The 21,302-nt window shown below is 52.8% G+C and overlaps 1 protein-coding gene across 1 annotated transcript in view; it reads right to left on the bottom strand.

The window, feature by feature from the left end:
* Positions 1-1,146: 1,146 nt before the first annotated feature.
* Positions 1,147-21,302, bottom strand: part of CSTPP1 (centriolar satellite-associated tubulin polyglutamylase complex regulator 1) — a 198,913-nt gene continuing 178,757 nt past the window's right edge. Inside the window, exons 5-9 of the mRNA XM_061153098.1 lie at positions 7,184-7,269; positions 5,331-5,526; positions 4,353-4,462; positions 2,094-2,157; positions 1,147-1,844 (exon numbers count right to left, since the gene is read on the bottom strand). Of these exons, the coding sequence (XP_061009081.1) occupies positions 1,670-1,844; positions 2,094-2,157; positions 4,353-4,462; positions 5,331-5,526; positions 7,184-7,269 (631 nt within the window). The 3' untranslated portion in view covers positions 1,147-1,669. The remainder of the gene's footprint in view (positions 1,845-2,093; positions 2,158-4,352; positions 4,463-5,330; positions 5,527-7,183; positions 7,270-21,302) is intronic.

Genomic DNA, 21,302 nt, shown 5'->3' with positions numbered 1-21,302 from the left:
GGCCTCCGCAGCCCTGCCGCTGGCCCAGCAGTAGGCTTGGCTGGGGGCGGGTGTCTCAGGGATGGTAGGGGGAGAGAGCGAGATTGTGTGTGTGTGTCTCTCTCAGGGGAGTTAGGAAAAAAGACCTTAATGGAATCCTGAGCGTGCATGTGTGCATGTAAACCATGGCCTGGCAGCTCCCCCAAATGGGACTCCTGGAACATCTCTGTACCACCTTTGGCAGTTGTAAACCACTGGTCTGGGAGATGGGTGATGAGAATGGATGGGTGGAAGGAGCCATGAGGCTCTAAGCCAGTGATGTCCCAAGTGTGGAGTAATCAGAAGTTTTGGAACCCTCGGGAGGTGTTCATAAAGACATTTCTGTGTCCTGCCCCCAGGCTGGAGGGGTGTGGTCGTGTGCCTTGTACACAGGCCCCCCAGGTGACTGAGGCAGCCAGCGGCTTTGCGCGGCTCCCAGTCAGCTGGAGGCTGGAGATCCCTGAGCCCTCGCCCCGTGGCCTGGAACTTCTGGCCCTGGGCAGGCAGAGCTATGGGAGCCAGTCTTGGAACTCTCCAGGGGGTGCTGGTCTGGGTAGGGATGAGCCTAGGAAAATGTGGGTGCCCGGCGGCTTCAGAGGAGGAAGCCTGCTCTGCTTGGGTCCTAGGGTGAGTTTTACTTGCTGGAAGTTGCAGGCCACACATCTTACTGTCCAGCTTTGGCTGGAAGCTGGTAACTCCTCCGCCTGTCTTGTTCATAGCTGCACCCCTGAGCAGGTGCTTAGAAAATGTTTAATGAAATGGGTTAAAAGACTGCAATGGCAACCCTTCGTGGCCAGTCTCTCAAGTTATGGGCACCTGGCCTTGAACCATCTGAGCTTGATCCTGAAAGCTCTGTCCAGCTGTGACCACCTTTCCCATGAAAGGCAGAGATCATGTGCAGGTAGTGAGTCCCTCTTTACTCATGATCTGAAGCAGGTCTCCAGGCTTGAGTGGTTGTCTGTCCCCCAACTTCCCAGTCCTGCCAGAAAAAGCTGGAACTTGGCACCAAAACCTCAAACTCACCCCTTCCCTTCACCCGTCTCATGGCTTTAGACTCACCACTTACCAGACACAAGGGACTTTATTCATTTCACACATTTAACTGTTAGACACAGAGGAGACTTGAAGCGGTTTCTGAAAGTGAAATTTCTTTTTGCCCACCCTTCTCCACCTTATGGCTAGTGGCTAGTCCTCTAGTAGGCTACCATGGCTATATCCTCCTAATACTTGCATCACTGGGTGTCACCCTTGACCATGGAAGGCCCTGCATGGTTCCTGGAATTGCTGTGAGGAGATGGGGATGGTCAGCAGAAGGGTAAAACCAAAGTCACCCTTCCCGTGGCCTCAGCTCAGTCTGCCCTCAGCTTGGGGCCTGGTGAAAAGCTGACTGACAGGAGAAAGTAGGCTGTTTAGGTAGGCTTTCTAGGGTCACTGCTTAGCTGGGCTGATCATCAGAACTTCTCTGGCGGGTCTCTGGGCTGGGGCTGTCACTTGGCTTTTTCACCAGTAGAGGGCAGCTCTGCACGGGGGTGGGAGAGGAGATGCCTGGAGTCCCAGGGGTTGGAGAACGGGTGAAGAGGTGAGTGGGTGGGGAGCTGGGAACTGGACCCAGAGCTGGGTCCTGTGCTGTAGACAAGACCCTTCTGACTCCTCAAGTCTCGGACTCATCTGTCTCTTCAGTGGAGCCATCGCTCTCTGCATCCACTTTGCGGGCAAGATGGAGGGGTCTCCAGGGGGAGCCAACCCGGGGAGGGGTGCGGGGAGGCAGGCAGCTGCCCTCTGGACCGGCAGTGACCGAGGTGACCAGGCCTGGGATCTGCGCCAGCCTGAAGAAGGGGAGACACCCGAGGGAGCAAGGTGCCTTGTGTCCAGAGACTAGGACCCTTCACTCACTCTGGCGTGTGAGTGAGACCACGGGCTGCCTCCCCAAAGGATTCAAAGAGCAGCCGCCTCGGGCCTCCGCCGGCCCCCAACCCCTCTGACCGACGGACAGGTGCTGTGTGGCCCGAGTCGGGTCTGATCCGACTGAGGCTTGGTGCCCACAAGGGGGCAGCATCTTCCCACCCAACACTTACAGCCGCTCCAGCTCCTCGTCCATGGCTGGGTCGTGCATCAGGTCCCCTTTGTCGGGCAAGGCTCCTAGGAAATAATTGGGGGCACAGAACTTAACGCGAGGGTCCTCCACCCAGGCTTCAGCCAGACAGTGCCCTGCCCAGTAGCTGCCTCTGTGCCCCTCATCGTCATGTCTACCTGCAGTGTCGACCCTGGGAGAGCTGATCTGGAAGATTCAGGGAACAGAGGTTTAAGATCTGCTCTGGGAGCAGTAAGCCCTAGGTGCCGCTGGAGAAATTTAGTGAGCCCCCCTGCATACCCTCCCCGATCATAACTACGAGACAGCCCCCAAATTCAAGGTCACTGCACAAACAGAATGAGCTTCTTCCAAGACCGGATGGTATGTTGTGAGGTGGTGCTACTGGCAAAGAACCCGCCTGCCAGTGCAGGAGACGAGACAGACACGGGTTTGATCTCTGGGTCAGCAAGATCCCCTGGAGAAGGAAATGGTAACCCACTCCAGTATTCTTGCCTGGAGAATCCCTTGAACCGAGGAGCCTGGTGAGCTACAGTCCTGGGGCTGCAAAGAGTCAGACAACAACGGCTGAAGTGACTTAGCACTCATGCATGAGCTGGTGCCGAGGGTTTCGTCCTTTCCTGAGGGCCCAGGTACTGAGCTGAAAAGGAGCCAGAGACACAGGACATGGCCAAGGCCCCAAAGGCCAGAAGTTGCTTAGTTTTGTGCCTCCAAATCAGGGGGATTCCACTTTGGGGACAGAATGGTAAAAAAGGCTGTCTCAGCTCCTCTGGGAGGGTCCCAGGGCAAGAAGGGAAGGCCGGGTCAGGATGAGACCTGGCTCTCCTCGCTCAGCCGCAAGTCGCCAGGAGGGGCGCTGTCCCTTCTCTGATATCACTCAGCAGGTTTCCCCTGCTACAAACGAAGGCAGTCATTGTCCGACATCGGGAAAGGAGAGAGGAGGGGTCCAGGGTGCCTCCTGGGGCTGTTAACAGTGGGAGGGAAGGTAGAGCTGGAGTCTGCAGATAGATTCTTACCCTCAAACGTAAGAGAAAAGAGCTGCCCTGCTGGTCAGAAGCTAGTTAACAGTGCTGGTCCCTGGAAAGCCTCGACCTTAAAATTGTCCATCTGGCTCTACTTCAGTTCCTGACCTTTTCAGATGATGCTTCCTGGCGCCTTTGGTTCTAAGTTAGTGGTGATCACACTGTGTTGGATGGAACCCTCGTGTGTGTGTCAGTGCGTGCGTGTATGTGTGTTGCCTTCAGGACTAAGGGAACAGGACAGCCCCCCTCCACAGCTGGCTGCACCTGGGGTAGCTCAGGTCTCTTTTCCATACACGGGAGATGCAGGTGAGGACAGAGACCCTATGCTTCTTCCCGTCTCCCACTGGTTCAGCACTGCAGGGGACGTGAGCTCCATCGCTGGTCGGGTAACTAAGGTCCATGCTCCACAACTACTCAAGGCCACTTGCCCTAGAGCTGGCATGCCGCAACAGGAGAAGCCACCGCCATGGGAAGCCCGTGCACCACAACTTGAGAGGCACCCCAGCTTGCCACAATTAGAGAAAGACTGCTCGCTGCGACAGAGACCCAGTGTAGCCAAAAAATAATCTAAAAAAAGAGCAGGCAGATGCGCTCTTTCTTGTTTAAAAAATAAGAACACTCTCAAGCTCTGTGGGTGGTGAGGTCAGCCTGGTGGCCCCTCCCCGGGAGGGCAGCAGGTGCGGGAGGGGGCGGAGGAAGGTGGGAAGGGAAGGTGGACCAGTGAGGATGAAACAATGGACAGGAAAAACTGGGCCGGAGCCGGCCTCCATCCACCACTGCCCTTTTTTCCCACTCCCTTTCAGACTAGTAAGATTTTTTTTTCCCCCAGATGGGAAAAAAAAGGTCTCCTGAGACACACCTTTGTCTTGCTTACAAGTGGGGTTCAAGTCTCTTTGATACATAAGCTCTGGAGCCAGTGATTAAATCGTCTGTGTCTGCCCAACCTGCAGGCCAGTGCCCAGAGCAGAGCCGGGGATCCTACGGGTGGGGGAGCGGGGGTGCTGGGCACGCCTCTGCCCCGGGGAGGCTGCTTCATGTCGGCGCAGGACCCGGGTGGGGGAGGCCGTCCATCAGCACAGGAGCAGGGGAGGCCTCAGAGTCTGGCCCTTAGAAGTCAAGGCAGACCTGGCAAATCTGCATCCCCTGTGGGGACTCTGTCTACCGACAATTGGCTCCTACGTGGCTTTCCGACGTCAGGGCGGAGGCAGCCGACTCCGGCTTACCTAGGGCTTGGTTGATCCCGTGATGCTTTGAGAGGGCCACGAGGAAGCCGTAGAAGGTCAGTCTCTGAACATTGCTGAGGACCTCTTTGACCAGCGCCGGGGGTGGGCAGCTAGATGGGAGAACACAGATTCAAACACTAGTTAAGTCTTACGCCTTCTTTTCATCCAGACCTTAAGGCTTAGGAGGGTGTGTTCAGTCGCTAAGTCAGGTCTGACTCTTTGGGACCCCGTGGCCTGGAGCCCACCAGGCTCCTCTGTCCATGGGATTCTCCAGGCAGGAATACTGGAGTGGGTTGCCATTTCCTCCTCCAGGGGATTTTCCCGACCTGGGAATCGAAACTGCATCTCTTGCGTCTCCTGCCTTGGCAGGCAGATTCTTTACCACTAGTGCCACCTGGGAAGCCCTCAGGAGGGCGAAAACCAAGGGACCTGCCTGCCCTGGGAACCTTAAGGCCCTGTGGAGCCTGGCAGAACTCTCGGAGCAAGGCCTTGACTGTGGACAGAAAGGCTGGCATGTTCACTGATCACTGCTTCACTGGCAGGGGTGGGGGATGGGGAACAGGTGCTGGGCGATGCCTCCTCTCAGAGGAGACACAAGCTGGCTGCTCTGTCCCCAAGGGGACTTCAGGACAGCTACACAGGACAGCTGCCTTCTTTTTCTGTAGGGTGAATTTTGCGCACAGTGGATATTTTTCTCCTTCTCTCTAAAAAGTCAAGACCAATCTATCTCCCAGCAAGAAGAAGGGGCCCAAGCTGGTCAATAACATCTGGTCTTGCCCAAATGGAAGCAATCCGCCCCCGTGAGCCACCTGGGAAGTCTGCCAATCATCAGCCTGGACTGGGGGCAAATGGCGCTGATTTACATTCAATACGATGACCGTCAAGGGCCTAGGAGCCTCGGGCCCTCAGAACAGCCTGCTGGAGATCCGAGCGGGGGGCCGCAGCCTACAGCCACGGGGGGTTGAGGCGGGGCCTCACCTGTACTTGTGCCGGTCACACAGGTTCTCCAGGCACTGGTAGAACAGCGCGGCCTCCACGCCCTCCAGCGTGCCGGCCTCGCCCACGGAAGGCCGCTGGCGGTGCTGCCCGCTGGACGACGTGGGCACGATCACCGTGTTCGGGTTCTTGCCCGACAGCAGGTCCTGGTAGATGGCGGCCACGCTCTCCAGGAACTCTGCGTACAGGGCGGAGGGGCGCGGGTCAGGCGGGGAGGATGCCCTGGGTCCCCTCACCAAGGGCCCCCTTCTCTCTGCCGGTCAGCTCAGCTCCCCAGTGAGTCCTCAACGCACGGCGTCTGGGGAGCAGGGGCCCTCGGCCTCCTGTGACCACCTAGCTCATGAGGGATGACATGCGTGTGTGTCTCAGCTCGCACGTCCCCTCCTCTGGAGGTTCTTCCTAGACCAGGCGAGACCCCATTACATGCTTTCAGGCACCCCAGACTCCTCTGGGACGCTTATCCAGTGAGGGCGTTTCTGTGACTGGTTCGCTTTGTCTCCTTGCTGGAGTGGCAGACCTTGCCCACAGGCCTGAACCATGCCGTGTCAGCCTTTCCCACACCCAGCACCCAGCTCGGTGCCTGGTGCATAGAAAACGCTATAAATATTTTTGAAAAATGTAAAAGGTGAACAGGTACACATTCCTGCTGGCAAACCCCTCTTGTCAGGCCACCTGCCTCTCTAAGAGAAGCAGGTTGGAAATACCCCGGCAGGAGAGAAAGCTTATGAGCTGCTGATTTATTAAACAGCTGAACTAGTTTTCAGGTGTTAGTTGCTGAGCCCAAGGAGCCGACTTAAAGGCCCACCTCCCCATGGCTGCCCTGTTCTGGGGGGCCGCTGTGAGGAGAGAGCCCAGACACACGGTGAGGGGAACTGGGTCTCCACACGCGGCTGCTCCTTCTCCAGGGCCCAGGAGCCTCAGAGAAATGGGCAGTGGACGCCCGGAGCTGCTGAGAGCAGGTGGCGAGACCCTAGACTGCAGCCCCTGCCGCCCGGGCCCTGGGGCCACCATCAAGAGCACAAGAAGTGGCGCCCGAGTGAGGCCGGGGCCACCCGCTGGCAGGAAGGCCGCGGGCAGGCTCCAAGGACAGCCAGCCCTCTGTTTCCTGGAAGAGCCTGTTTGAAACAAGTTTGCTTATGGACACAGTCAGCAGTTTCAGGGCCCAGCACCCCATCCGACGTCGCCGCGTGTGAGCCGGGGGGCGTTGGCATCTGGTCAGCCATTTTTATTCCACCTGGGATTGCAGGGCGCAGCCGCTGCTTGCTGGGGACCCGGGGGGCGAGGGGCAGCGTGAGAGAGGACCGGCGTGCGCTGATGAGGAGCTGTGCGCTCACACGTCTGCGTCGGGCCCCGGGAAAGACCTCCGGCCCCGCTGACACGGCCGAGGGGCTGAGCGCGCGCGGTGCGGCGGGCCCTCCGGTCAGGCCTGGGCTCCACCGCCCGGCAGCCCGGCGCGTTGGCAGCTCCCCTCTGTCCGCTTCTCTCTTAAAAAGACCGCCTGCCTCTCAGCGCCGCGGTGAGGATGAAGGTGCCTAGCGCTGGGCCCGGCACACCGTACGAGCGTGTGTTGGTGGTGGTGTGGCCGCGGTTATCACTTAAGCTGATGTGTCCCCCTGCTGGCGGGAAGCGCCGTGGTTTTCTGAGCCATGAGGAGGCTGAGCGAGTCGTGTGACCACCGGCGACAACGGGACATCCTGCGGGGCGGCCCGCGGGGAAGCCCGCCACGCAGGAAGGAGGTGCAGAAACGTGCGGGCCAGACACGCAGACGGCAGGGCCCAGGGCCAGACGGGGAGTGAGGTCCCGACAGGAGCCACTGGGGCCGGGAAGACTCTCACCTGAGTAGTAAAACTGGATCTGGAAGGCAAAAAGGAAGTCTGAGAAAGACATCAAGCAGTCCATGGCATCGTCCATGAGCACGATCCTGAGGGGCAGAGAGAGAAAGCGAATATGAGAGTGCGTGCGTGTGTGTGCGCGTGCGTGTGATGGAGGGGTGTTGGGGTGAGCCCTTCCTGGGGCTCCAATCTCCCTTGGGACAGCAATACGCTGGGGAGACGGCTCCCCCAGACAAGCTGCTCCCTGTCACCGCACTTCCCCGTTAGCTGGGCTCTGCCACCAAACTGAACTGGGGTGGGGGGGCAGGCTCCCGCTTCAGTCTCTGTGGCACCAGCGAGTGGATGGAACATGGGCTGCGGGGAGGGGGTGGCAAGGAGGGGGGTGCCACTGTAATGCCGCCAGGATTTCTTTTCATATCCTTCAGCAGTAAATCCTTTCATCCTGCAGCGAGGACCATTTAGTTCAGAATAAATACAGCTGATCAGCAAAGGCAAAAAGAACTGCCAAGAGGTTTAAAAGGTCTTGGCAAGTGCCCCGAGATTTAATAGGCGACCAAGGGCCAGACGGGCCGCAGGCACCTCCATCGTGGGGCACAGGCGGCACCGAGGGCCGGGGGTACAGCCTGGGGTCTGCCCTTGAGGGGGTCAAGGGACACGCCCCCTCCAGGGGCGCCGCGGCGGCCGCTGCTCCCGCACGCTGACCACGCCCACAGGGTGGCCGCTCCCGGCTTCGCGCAGGAAGAACACCACGTGACCACTAGAGGGCGCGGAGCGAAGCCGCGTTCATACTCTGCCCAGGGCCTCGCCGGAGACAGGACAGGAAGGGAAGGAAATGAGCACTTGCCGGCTCCATCCTTGTGCCAGGCAGGGTGCCAAGCTCATCTACTGACGGGCAGCCGGGCCCCCAACCTGTTTCTTTTCTCTTTTTTCCAGCCACGCGGCATGTGGGAATCTGCGTTTCCTGACCAGGGATCGAACCTATGTCCCCTGTAGTAGGAGTGTAAAGTCCTAACCACCAGACCATCAGGGAATTCCTATCCCCCTCCCCAATCTGTTTCTGACTGGGCCCTATCTTTCCTTAAACAAACAAGCAAACCACCACCAAAAAACCAACTTATTTTGCTGTCTCGGGGGTTTTTCAAATTCTCTCTCCACCTCACTGGGTCAGAGTCCCCAGACTGGCGACGGGATCAGCTCCAGAGACTGCAGGCATTGCTCACCTCTGGGGAAGGGGCTTTAGAGAGACTTATGATGTGGACGGTGCCCCTGGGATTGTGCGAGGCAGCTGGCCTGGCTTCAGGTCTCCCTGAAGAGAGAAATGGTTCCTACATCTAGTCTCCAGGTGTAATAACGGTAACAATAGAAATAGGCAGTATTTACTGAGTCCTTAATTCATCGTAGGCACCGAACAAGGTATTTGGATGGACCTGTGGTGGTTTAGTTGCTAAGTTATATCTGACTCTTTGAGACCCCATGGACATTAGCCTGCCAGGCTCCTCTGTCCATGGGATTCTCTAGGCAAGAATACTGGAGTGGGTTGCCATTTCCTTCTCCAAGGGATCTTCCCAATCCAGGAATCAAACCTGGGTCTCCTGCATTGCAGGCACATTCTTTGCCAACTGAGCTACGAGGGAAGCCCTGAGTCACAAGGTATTTAACTTATGTTAATTAAATTTTGAGAGTCCCTTGGACAGCAGGGAGATCAAACCAGTCATTCCTAAAGGAAATCAACCCTGAATATTCATTGAAAGGACTGATGCTGAAGCTGAAACTCCAATACTTTGGCCACCTGATGCAAAGGGCTGACTCATTGGAAAAGACCCTGATGCTGGGAAAGATTGAAGGCAGGAGAAGGGACAACAGAGGATGAGATGGTTGGATGCCATCACCGACTCGACGGACATGAGTTTGAGCAAACTTCAGGAGATAGTGACAGACAGGGAAGCCTGGTGTGCTGCAGTCCATGGGGTCACAAAGAGTCGGACATGAATGAGTGACTGAACAATAACAATTAAATTTTATCCCACAACAATCCTATGAGAGGTGTTGTGATTATTCCATTTTACAGGTAAAGAGACTAAGTCTCAGAGAAGTCAGCTTAATAAGGTCGCACAGCTGGTAAATTTGCTCTTCATGTCATGGACTTGCTTCCTACTAGGTCTCACCACCTCTTTTAAAATAAAGATACAGGACATGAACGGAGGAGCCTGGGAGGCTACAGTCCATGGGGTCACAGAGTTGGACATGACTGAGCAACTTCACTTTCTTTCTTTCACAGGATATAAACACCTGCATTTTATTTCTTAGTTTATTATCTACCTAACTTTTCTTCTTCTCATCTATATCTTAGGACCTTAATTGTTTCTCATGTATCTCTTGCGGAAGAAAAAACCTACCTCCTCTACCAGAAGACCCTGATGCTGGGAAAGATTGAAGGCAGGAGGAGAAGGGGACGACAGAGGATGAGATGGTTGGATGGCATCACCGACTCAATGGACATGAGATTGAGTAAACTCCGGGAGTTTGTGGTGGACAGGCAGGCATGGCGTGCTGCAGTCCATGGGGTCGCAAAGAGTCGGACACGACTGAGTGACTGAACTGAACTGAACTGCCACAATTCAACGTTAAAATTCCCTCTAGAAAAAAAAATTCAGGGCCAGAGTGGGAATAAGCAATGCTGCCAGTGGCCACAGGAGGGCGCCCTAGTCCTTCTGGCGGAGGCTCCCGGGCCCAAATGCAGAGACTTAGGCCAAGTAGCTGTTGTTCAGTTACCCAGTGGCACCGACTCTTTACGACCCTGTGGACTGCAGCCCGCCATGCCTCTCTGTCCCTCACCATCTCCTGGAGTTTGCCCAAGTTCATGTCCGTTGCATCGGTGATGCCAAGTATTTGCCTCTTTCCTTATAACCTGAGCAGAACGGGCAGGCGAAAGGGATGAGAGAGGGTGCAAGGCCCGGATTCTGGCATCTGGATGGGGTCAGAGGGGTAAGAGAGGCAGAGAGAGGGCAGAGAGAGAGAGGCTGGGGTGACAGAGACACCCCAAACTGCAGAGGGAGAGTACATTTTTCCAGAGTCCCGGGGAGCACCCAATGTCCCCAACCCCCCAGGGGGAGGGAAAGGCCCCCTGAGGAGAGAAGGCAGTGCCCTCCCCTTCCTGCCCTAATCCCGGCACAGCCAAGAACCAGAATGGCCTGAAGTTAATTACTAGGGAAGAGCCCTGGGCTGAGAACATCCCCAAGCAGGAAACCACGAAGGGGAACCAAAGCCTTTGAAGATGTTACTTGGCTCCTCTTGTTTATCATCAACCTGGGACCTGGTGCTCCTGTTTATAGCAGTTACCTCCCTTTACTATTTCTCTTTCTCTCTCTCTCTTTTTTTGGCCACGCTACAAGCATGCAGAACTTCCCCAACCAGGGATCGAACCCATGCCCTCCGCAGTGGCAGCTCGGAGTCAACCCCTGGACCATCAGAGAAGTCCAAACATTTCTCTCTTCACCTATTTATTCACTTATTTCATACAAACGGTCCCCATCTTAACGACAGGTCAGCTTAGGTTTTATGACTTTACTGATGATGGTGCGAAAGCGAGAAGAATTTAGTAAAAACCGTACTTTGAATTTTGACCCTTCCCTGGCCCAGCGATGCAAGATACGTATTCCCCTGTGATGCTGGGCAGGGGCAGCTCCTACTTGGCTGTGCAGTCACGAGGGTGGGACATGGACAACCGTTCTGTTTTCACTTGGAGTACCGCGTTCAATCAATTACATGCAAGATTCAACACTTTTTGACAAAACAGGCTTTGGGGTAGATGATGTTGTCCAACTGTGGGCTGATGCAAGTATTCTGAGTGCAGTTGAGGTAGGGCTGGGCTAAGGCATGATCTCTGGTAGGTCTGGTAGTCAGAGCATTCTTGACTTGATATTTTCAACTTAGATTTTATCAGGACATAACCCCCTTGCAAGTCAAGGAAGAGCTGCATTGCAATGTAACTCCAATACCATAAGACTTATCCTTTAGGAGTGCACAGTGCAGTAGGTTCACAAAACTGCACAATCATCAGCCCCGTCTAATTCCAGAAGTGGTCATTCTTGCTGATCGGCCTGCTCCTGGCCACGCCAGGGCTGCCAGGCCAACTGCCGTAAGCATCTCCCCTTCTCAGCCACAGCCAGGACTGTCGGCTGCAGAGGGCCCGCCCTTCCGGCCCCAGAACTGGCCGCCGTGCTCCGTCAGCAGCCACGCTTGACTGTGAATGCCAGCTCCCTCTTCTGAGATGGGCAGCTGGGGAAGAGAGAGGCACAGCCCTCGGAGGTGTCAGGGTGAAGCAGGCCAGCCCGGCGTGCGCTCTGCTTTGACCCCTGCTCCTCGGAGGGCTGACGCGTGGATGGGGCTAGTTGGGGGAGGCAGGCGGTGCAGAGGCTTTCTCTCTGAGGGACAGGTGGCTGGAACCTAGCAGCACGTGCGTGTAGGTTTTCTCGACTGCAAGCAGTGGGCCTGGCTGCCAGAGAAGCCAGTTGGGTCTCAGCTGTCATTGACAGCCATGCTCCGAGTCTGCTCAGCCAGAAGCCTGGGCGTCCTCCTGACATCCGGGAAACTCCCTCCCTTGCCCGCCACGTATCAGCCAATCACCCGGTCCAATCAGTCCTGTTCCAGACATTTCTCTGGAATCCATCTACTCTTTTCCACTTCCACGACCCTCATCTATGCCCACCTCCACCTCCTCTTCCAGGACAACTGGACGACCTTCTATTGGATGGTTTCCGGTAACATTTTTGCCTCCTTTTAATTGGATATCCATACTGTGGTCAAAAAGGCTTTTTATTTTATTTTTTTAATTAATTTATTTTTAAATGAAGGATAATGGCTTTACAATATTGTGTTGGTTTCTGCCAAACATCAACATGAATCAGCCATCAGTTCAGTTCAGTCGCTCAGTCGTGTCTGACTCTTTGCAACCCCATAGACTGCAGCATGCCAGGCCTCCCTGTCCATCACCAACTCCTGAAGTTTACCCAAACTTACATCCATTGAGTCAGTGATGCCATTCAACCATCTCATCCTCTGTCGTCCCCTTCTCCTCCTGCCTTCAATCTTCCCCAACATCAGGGTCTTTTCCAATGAGTCAGCTCTTCACATCAGGTGGCCAAAGTATTGGAGTTTCAGCTTCAGCCTCAGTCCTTCCAATGAACACCCAGGACTGATCTCCTTTAGGATGGACTGGTTGGATCTCCTTGCAGTCCAAAGGACTCTCAAGAGTCTTCTCCAACACCACAGTTAGGTTTACCCGTGTCCCCTCCTCCTTGAATTTTCCCCCTGCCTCCCTCCCCATCCCACCCCTCTCGCTGGTCAGAGAGCCCTGGTTTGAGTTTCCTGAGTCCTACAGCAAATTCCCATTGGCTATTGGGCCTCCCTTGTGACTCGGCTGGTAAAGAATCACCTGTAATGCAGGAGACCTGGGTTCAATCCCTGGGTTGGGAAGATCCCCTGGCCTGGGGTCGCAATGAGTTGAACTCGTCTGAGTGCCTTTCACTTTCACTTTTCATCTGTTTTACACAGGGTAGTATATATGCTTCCATGCTACTGTCTCCATTCATCTCACCCTCTCCTCCCTCCCAGAAAGACCTTTTTAAAAACGCAAATTTGACTGTTTTACAACTCTGTTTTAAACCCTTTATGGGCTTCCCCTTGGCCTTAGAGCAACGTCTGCCATCCTTATCCTGGCTTATGAGCCTGTATGCCCTGCCCTGGGCCTCCGCTCACCTTTCTGGACTCACAGGAGGCCCCAGTCAGTGTCCCCCGAGATGCTCCAGCATTGCAGACCCGTCAGCCTTCCCTGCCTCCTGTCCTCCACATCCCTCTCCTCGCCGACCTGACTGACGCCTCCTCACTCTTCGAGGTGCAGCCTCAGAGCACCCCGTTGGCATGGTGATAGTAGGCCTCCCTGCCCTGGGACCTTGTCACGCTGTTCGGGTCTGTCCCAGCCCCAGGACTGTGTGGTCTACCCAGCTGTCTCTCTGCTTGTTGCCTGACTCAGGGGCCAGTGAGGGGGGGGGGGGGCACACAGTAGGCCCTCAGCCAGTATTAGTTGAATGAGAGGGAAATTGTGAACACTTAAGTAAGAGGTGCGGTACCCTTTTCTTTTCTCCTGGCAAGGTGACATCTGGGCACTACGTTCGGCTCTGGGTGGTTTATTTAAGAGGGATGAGCTAGAGTCACGGAACAGGGGGTCGGCGAGGTGGAGTCTGCAAATCAGGATGTCGGGCCAACGACTACCTTTAGATCTTTCAGTGGGAAGAGAGGATGAAGGGGGAAGTGACACTGGGCTGTGACTCTTGAAGGGCTGCCTCTGAGGGAGACGTCACAGGGCTCTGGGAGACCGGCTCCAGAGACTGGAAGACGCCTGGCTCTGCGATTGTGGCTGCTTTGTGAGTGAGTGAGCTGCCTGTTGCTGGAGATATTCAAGCGGAATACTTCCCCAGAGTCTGAGTGGGCTGCTTCTAGCTCTGACAGAATGGCATCCCCAGGGCGGAGAGAACCAACAGCTTCTGGTAACGCTGGTTCTCACTGGGGAAGAGTTTGCTGTTGAAAAACCTCACGAAAAGGCGCTTTTAGAAACATCGAATGCTACACCATCCATCTCCAGACTAGCGCTCTGACGCATGAGAGTCCTGGGCATCTGGCACCGGGATCTCACAACTGTGGGGAGAGGCAGGCAGGAGGCTGCGGCTCTGTCTCTGCCTTTGGTGACTGTGATGACCCCACGCTGTAGGCCCTTCACCCCACCGACAGCGGCTTCACCCTGAACTCGAACTTGGCCCCATCCCCTTGAGGGTCAGGAGGAGGAGTTTCCTGGCTCAGCACGCCTTCCTGCCGGAGGCCTTCTACCAGCGTGCCAGCTGCTCCTGACACCTGGAGGAGAGGGGCCCCGCTCCGGCTCTGAGGCGGAGCCAGCAGGGAGCGGCTGCCAACCAGAGTCGTACTGATCCACTGGGTCGGCAGGGACCCTGGCAGGCCGGCCTTGGGGCTGGAGAGATGGGGCTCTGGGGGAGAAGGAGAGGCACTCGCGTTCAGGCTGGCTCTGAGCAGAAACATGTGGAGGGTGGAGTCCAGGGCAGCGGCTGGAGTGGAGAAAGAAAAGAGCGCTTGGCAGGGTCTGAGCCCGTCCCGAGGGGGCTGGCTGTTCTCGCCCTCCCATGCTGACTTCCAACAGCTGGGGGAGGCTGGCTGGCTGGGTGGTAGGTGGGTGCCAAGGAAGCAACAGTTTTCAGCCTGAATCTGCGACTTGCCAACTTCCTATTCCCCCTTAAAGGTCAGCATCCCTGGTCAAGTGGCAGAAGATGTATTGGTTTGGGTTTTTTTTTTGCAATTCAGCGGGATCCAATCCCACCCAGCTCTAGAACTCCCTGCCCAAGTTTCCTTTTCTCGGCAAGTCATGTTTTCTCTCGGAGCTTCAGTTTCCTCATCTGTAAAGAGGAGATAATTCTAGTTCCCAATTCACAGGATTCTGGTGAAGATTCAATTATGGTGATATGCTGTGTCTATTCTATTGTTATATAGTACTGGTATACATAATAATCACTCAAAATCAGTGTTAGCTGACATCCCTAAGTGTGTTCTAGCTGGTTTCAGGTGATGGAAGAGCTCAAAATAGCGAATAAAAATATAGCTCAGAGGAAGTGCAGCCAGTGCCTGACCGGACACAGGCTCTCGGGCGGAAGTGAGCTATCCTGTTTCAAGTCCACTTTTTGGGGGGCGCCAGGGCTGGCTAGAAGCCTCCCATGCCTGCACTTCCTCTGGGAGGTCCATGAGTCGTGTCGTTCATGGGTGAAGGTGAAGGGCGTCTCCAGGCCTGTCTGGGATCCCGGGACACCTCTGTGGCGTCTGCCTTAATGTCAGGGCCATGAGCGAGGGCGAAACCACAGCCTGGCTGCCTTCTCCAGGTATTGCCACGGTTTCCTACGACACCTCCGTAGGGCTGGCCGTCTGTGGGGCTGCGTTGGAGACCCCCTTGTGCTGCACGAGCTGCTTCTAGTCCAGGCCCTCCGAGCAGCGTGGGGCGTCCAGGTCGTGGCTCTCCCTGGGCTCTGGGTTGCACTTCCAAAGGGCCCCAACACCCTCCTGCCCTGCAGTGCCTGAGTAGCTGGACCCAGAGGCTGTGGGCAGCAGCAACAATTACAGCTACACGGCGTCCAGTGAGGGCTTGCTTGGTCAGCGCTGTGCATCCGTCATTGCATTTCTTCTCCCGTTAATCCTCTGACGTAAGACTGATGGATATCTTCACTGAGAACACAGGGCTTCAGAAACTTGACCAGGGTTTTCAAGCTAGAAGCAAAAGAGCTGTAATTCGAACACAGGCAGCTCTGACTCTAGTCACAGCTCCTGGGCCAGCTGCAGCTGCTCCAGGTGAGACGTGGCCGTGACTTCCGCCGGGGGTGGTGCTGTCCCTTCTCCCACTGTTGTAGAGCCGCCGCCCCCAGGGGGGGCCTGGACCCTGCTTCTTCCCTGCAGACACCGTGAAGGCCCCGCTTGGCCACTTCGGCTCCATGAGCCTGGTTTCTCCCCAGAAGCCTCATAGCTGGGGTTGGGGGCAACTGTTCCACGCTTTTAAGATAAAACCCACATCCAGTGCATGGCCTGTGAGGCCCTCCTTTCTTCTCCCAGCCCCCCAACTCCTCAAACTCCAGGCCCCCTGGCTCCCCCAGGGCACCCAGGTCCTCACTGGCTTCTTTCCAGGCTGTGCTCACTTGCCCGAGATGGACTTTCCCTCTCGCTGCTCCCTTCCTAAATCCTGCCCACCCTCCTCCTTTTATTTGTTTTTCTCTTTTTTATATTTTGAATTACGAAAGCATGATAATACATTTACAGGACGCTTGGAAAATACAGATCAAAGTTATGTATAGTTTCACTATATATTACAACTACTTTTTAAGCAGATAAATTAAGATTTTTAGTTGGAGTTTCAATATCAAACTCTCAAAATTAATAGAATGAATACAGAAAAGTAGAAGGGTGGAGTAGACCTGAGAAGCACCATGGACCAATTCAACATAAAGGTTCCACAATTTTCACATAACAGTAGGGTATAAATTCAAGTTACCATAGGTCATAAACTAGGAGACACTGGAACATATCCAGGGACGTAAAACAAGGTGGAAAAACTTCATGGTTTAAAGGTATTGAAATCACACAAAGTGTTCTTTTATCCACACCTTTTCCATTTTAAACACAATATTTAAAATTTCAGAAAATTACACAGAGCAACAGAAAAAACATCTGTGTACCCACTAGCTAACTTCCTCTCCAATCTTCACATTTTGCCATCCTTGCTTCAATGTGTAAAAGCTTTGTAAGCGATTACACATACTGTTTAGAACACCTGGACACCCTCCCTCTACCTTCCTCCTCAGAGATCCCGCTGGAACTTGAGGGCTTACAGTCACTCATTCACTGAGGCTTGGGCTTGGCACCCCTCCGCGTGCTTTCATACTGTTGTTGACTCACACAAATGTTTACATTCTTAAAACGTGATATAACTTTGCCTTGCCTGTTCTCAAGCTCTATGCACCCTTTTGTAACTCATCATCTTGAGATATATCAGGGCTGATGTATTCACTTTATTATTTAAGAAAAAACTTATCTCTTTGGCACGGTAGGATCCCCATGGTATCAAACCTGCATCCCTTGCATGGAAGGTGGATTCTTAACCACTGGACCACCAGGGAAGTCCCATCTCTTTGTATGCATTTTAGCTGCTGTACAGAATTCCATGGAATGGAGCTGAGACACTTTATCCTTTCTACTGCATGGCAATAGGCAGAGGACTTCACTGGAAGCTTTCACAAATAATGCTGCCTGTCTCCTTAGACTCAGCCACGCCTCGTGAACTTTTTTTTTTAATATTATGTAACTAGTTCCCTGCACATGGCAAATTCAAATTTGTTTTGTTTTTCAGAACTTTCTGGAATTTCTTCCCAAACATTTTCCTTTTCTTTTTTTAATTTTATTGGAATTAGTTGCTTCAGAAAGTTGTGCTCATTTCTACTGCACGGCAAAGTGAATCAGCTGTCTGTATACACATATGCCCTCTCATTTCTTGAACTTTTTAAGATTTGCCCAAATTGCTTCCAAGTGATTATGCCAATTTACACTCCCACTAGCAGAGTGTGCGAGTTCCCACAGTTCCACGTCCTCACCAACACTTGCATTATCTCACTTTAAAATTTTTGCCAATTTGATCACTCTGAGGGGGTACCTCAACTTAATTGGCATTTCCCTGTTAACTAGCGAGTTTGGCCATGAAAATATGCCCGAATGTTTGGTAGTTGTTAGGGTTTTCTCTTCTGTGTATTAGCTCTTCATACCTTTGGACTGTTTTTCTACTGAGGTCATTCATCTTTTTCTTTTGCACTTGTAGGAGTTCTTTACAGACAATTCTAGAGACTAAAAATATTCTGTAGACTGGTTTGTTGTTAGTTACATAGGTAATAAATATCTTCTTCAAGTCCCTGGCTCGTCTTTCCGCTTTGTTTATGGTGTCTTTTGTTGACAGACGTTTTTCATCCTCACTCTCCGGCGGGTGAGGGCTCTGCACTTGCACTGTTGTGGCCCGGGTTCAGTCTGCCATCGGGGGCTCGAGCTTCCCAGCAGACACTTCTTTCTCTAGAATGTCTGCTCCACGAGGGCAGGGGCTTTGTTTTGTTCACCGCCTTCATCAGCAGCAGGTGATGGCATTCTCCTTCAACACTGGCTGAATGGCTGAATAAGTGAATGCAGTTTTGTGGTCACTTTATCAACCTCGCCCATTGGGGTTGGGCTTAAAGAATTTCTATCTCATTTAAGAATTTTTTAACTGCCGGTGGCAATAAAATATTTTCTTCTAATCTCTTTTAAGAGTATTATAGCTTTGCATTTTACACTTAGGTCTATAATCCAGCCTTCCCAGGTGGCACAGTTGATAAATAATCCACCTGCCAATGCAGGAGACTTAGGTTCAGTCTCTGGGTCAGGAAGATCCCCTGGAGGAGGAAATGGCAAACTACTCCAGTATTCTTGCCTGGCAGATTTCATGGACAGAGGAGCCTGGTGGACTACAGGGCAGCAAAAGGGTCGAACAAGACTGATCACACATGCACTCGTGGATTTTCTGTAATCTATATGAAACTGACTTTTGCATATGGTCTGAAGTAGTGATCTAATTTTATTTTATCCTAGAGGATAAACGTCAACTGAAAAAAATGCATGATGTAAAAGTTGCGAGTTAAGTTTTATTTGGGGCAAAATGAGGACTACAACCTGGGAGACAGCACCTCAGACAGCTCTGAGAAACTGCTCTGAAGAGGTAGGGGGGAAGCTCAATATATACTGACTCTGGTGAAGCGGGAACATGCAATCAAGCATGCATTTTTGCAGAAAGTTGCTGCTAGTCTTGTGAAGTTTACTGCTAGCCACAAGGAGCAGGTGTCTCCATTAATGATTTTCATGCTTTTCGAGGTATGAGGAGAGGCAAGGATTGGACTCATAAAATCCTTTCTTGAGAATATCTAACTATCTGAAGGCCTGTTCTGCTAGTTTTTCCCAGAACACAGAGTGCCTCATTCCTAATGAACCCCATTCAGGGTGTGTTGAAGGTCAGCTGCTGCAGTGGCTTAATTCTCGTAGAGACAGATGGCAAGTCCCGATTTTTAGTGGGCATTATGATGGCCTTGGGCTTCCCTGGTGGTTCAGACGGTAAACAATTCACCTGAAATGCGGGAGACCTGGGTTGGATCCCTGGGTTGGGAAGATCTGCTGGAGAAGGGAACAGCTACCCACTCCAGTATTCTGGCCTGGAGAATTCCATGGATTATATAGTCCATGGGGTCACAAAGGTCGGACACGACTGAGTGACTTTCATTGTCATGATGGCCTTACAATATGTCTTAGTACTTGATAGGTCTAAGACTTATTGCAAGACCATCAGGCTTCCCTGGTGGCTTAGGTGGTAAAGAATCTGCCTGCAGTATGGGAGACCTGGGTTCGATTCTAGGTCTGGGTTGGGAAGATCCCCTGGAGGAGGGCACAGCACTCCAGTATTCTTGCCTGGAGAATCCCATGGATAGAGGCGCAGTGCCTGGCGAGCTACAGTCCAGGGGGGTCGCAGAGTTGGACACGACTGAGCGATGAAGCACACGCAGAGAAGACAGAGCAGGTTCATCTCTTACAGATCCTTCAGGTCCCTGATTCAACATCTCTGACATATGGATAAGCTTCTCCTAATTTACCAGGTTAGGCTGGGTAACCTGCTTATACAGCCCTGTAGCACTTGGCTTTTCATTTATTTAATGTCTGCCTCTCTTTCAGTTTGCACGTTCTTCGGGGGCTGGAACCACATCTGTGCTGCTCACTGTCATAGCTCCCCCACAAGCACAACGACGGGCACATAAGAGGCACTCAGTAAATATTTGGTAAATGAAAGGATGGGGAGGGAAAGGGTATTCTGTTTGGGTCAAAGACCTTTGGGGCCACAGTGAACACTGTCAGGTGGCAGGTCAGACCTGGGGAGGAGATCTTTGCAGGATGATATTGCAGGCGAGGGGCATAAAGACATTCTAGATTTTTTAGGAGTCTATATGCTTTCAAAGCACTGTATGTACTCAGCACATAAACATGACAAAAGAGCTCTTCCTACTAAACATATATTACTGACTAGGAAATTTGGCTTTCAGAGAGGGAGAAGTGAGTTAAATAGGGTTTCAGATGACAAGAGTTAGAAGGAAATGCAATTCCTATGAATTTAATCAATTCTAAAATGGCAGAATGGCACCCCCCCCCCACCCCGTGCACCCCAATGTTCATCGCAGCACTGTTTATAATACCCAGGACATGGAAGCAACCTAGATGCCCATCAGCAGACGAATGGATAAGGAAGATGTGGTACATATACACCATGGAATATTACTCAGCCATTAAAAAGAATTCATTTGAATCAGTTCTAATGAGATGGATGAAACTGGAGCCCATTATACAGAGTGAAGTAAGCCAGAAAGATAAAGAACATTACAGCATACTAATGCATATATATGGGATTTAGAAAGATGGTAATGATAACCCTATGTGCAAAACAGGAAAAGAGACACAGATGTACAGAACAGACTTTTGGACTCTGTGGGAGAAGGCGAGGGTGGGATGTTTCGAGAGAACAGCATCAAAACATGTATATTATCTAGGGTGAAACAGATCACCAGCCCAGGTGGGATGCATGAGACAAGTGCTCGGGCCTGGTGCACTGGGAAGACCCAGAGGGAGCAGGTAGAGAGGGCGGGGGGGAGCGGGGATCGGGATGGGGAATACATGTAAAACCATGGCTGATTCATGTCAATGTATAACAAAACCCACTACAATACTGTAAAGTAATTAGCCTCCAACTAATAAAAATAAATGAAAAAAAAAAAATGGCAGAATGGGATGGGCATGCAAAGCTCTAAAGTGGTTTTCAGAGAGTGGTCCCAGACCGTGAGCATCACCTGAGAACCTATAGGAAACATGAATTCTTGAGCCCCGTCTCAGACCCACTGAACTCTGAGGACGGGGCCTGGGCCATCTGTCGTTTAATAAGCTCTGCGGGTCCGTTTGACGCACTCTCAAGTTGGAGAACCACTTTAAATCTCCACCCTTGGGGCGAGGCTTCCCACCCGTGTCACATGAGCCTTGGATGGGTTGCAGGTGTGAGGGTCCCCCTGGCCCAGTGGGGAGGAGGCCAGAGCCTGCAGGCTAACCACAGGCAGTCTTGTCTTTACTCTGCTTTTTGTTACACATTATTTTCTGAGTGTTGTGAAGGGGAAGAAGGCCAGAAAGCAGTGCCTCAGGGAACCCAGGAACTTCTCACTTATTTTTCACCTCGAAGGACAGTTCATTTCCAATGTTGTGCTAATTTCTGCTGTACAGCAGGGTGATTCAGTTATACATATATATTCATATACATGTACACATATGTTCTCCTTTTAATATTCTTTTCCATTATGGTTTATCCCAGGAGATTGGATACGGTTCTCTGTGCTATACAGTAGGACCTCGTTGTTTATCCATTCTATATGTAATAGTTTGCATCTGCTAACCCCAGACTCTTAGTCTATCCCTGCCCACTGGC

This window comes from Dama dama, chromosome 1, assembly GCF_033118175.1.
Source record: "Dama dama isolate Ldn47 chromosome 1, ASM3311817v1, whole genome shotgun sequence".
NCBI classification, from domain to species: Eukaryota; Metazoa; Chordata; class Mammalia; order Artiodactyla; family Cervidae; genus Dama; species Dama dama.
Note: the sequence above shows the minus strand (reverse complement) of the source record. Positions and strands in the feature narration are given on the sequence as shown.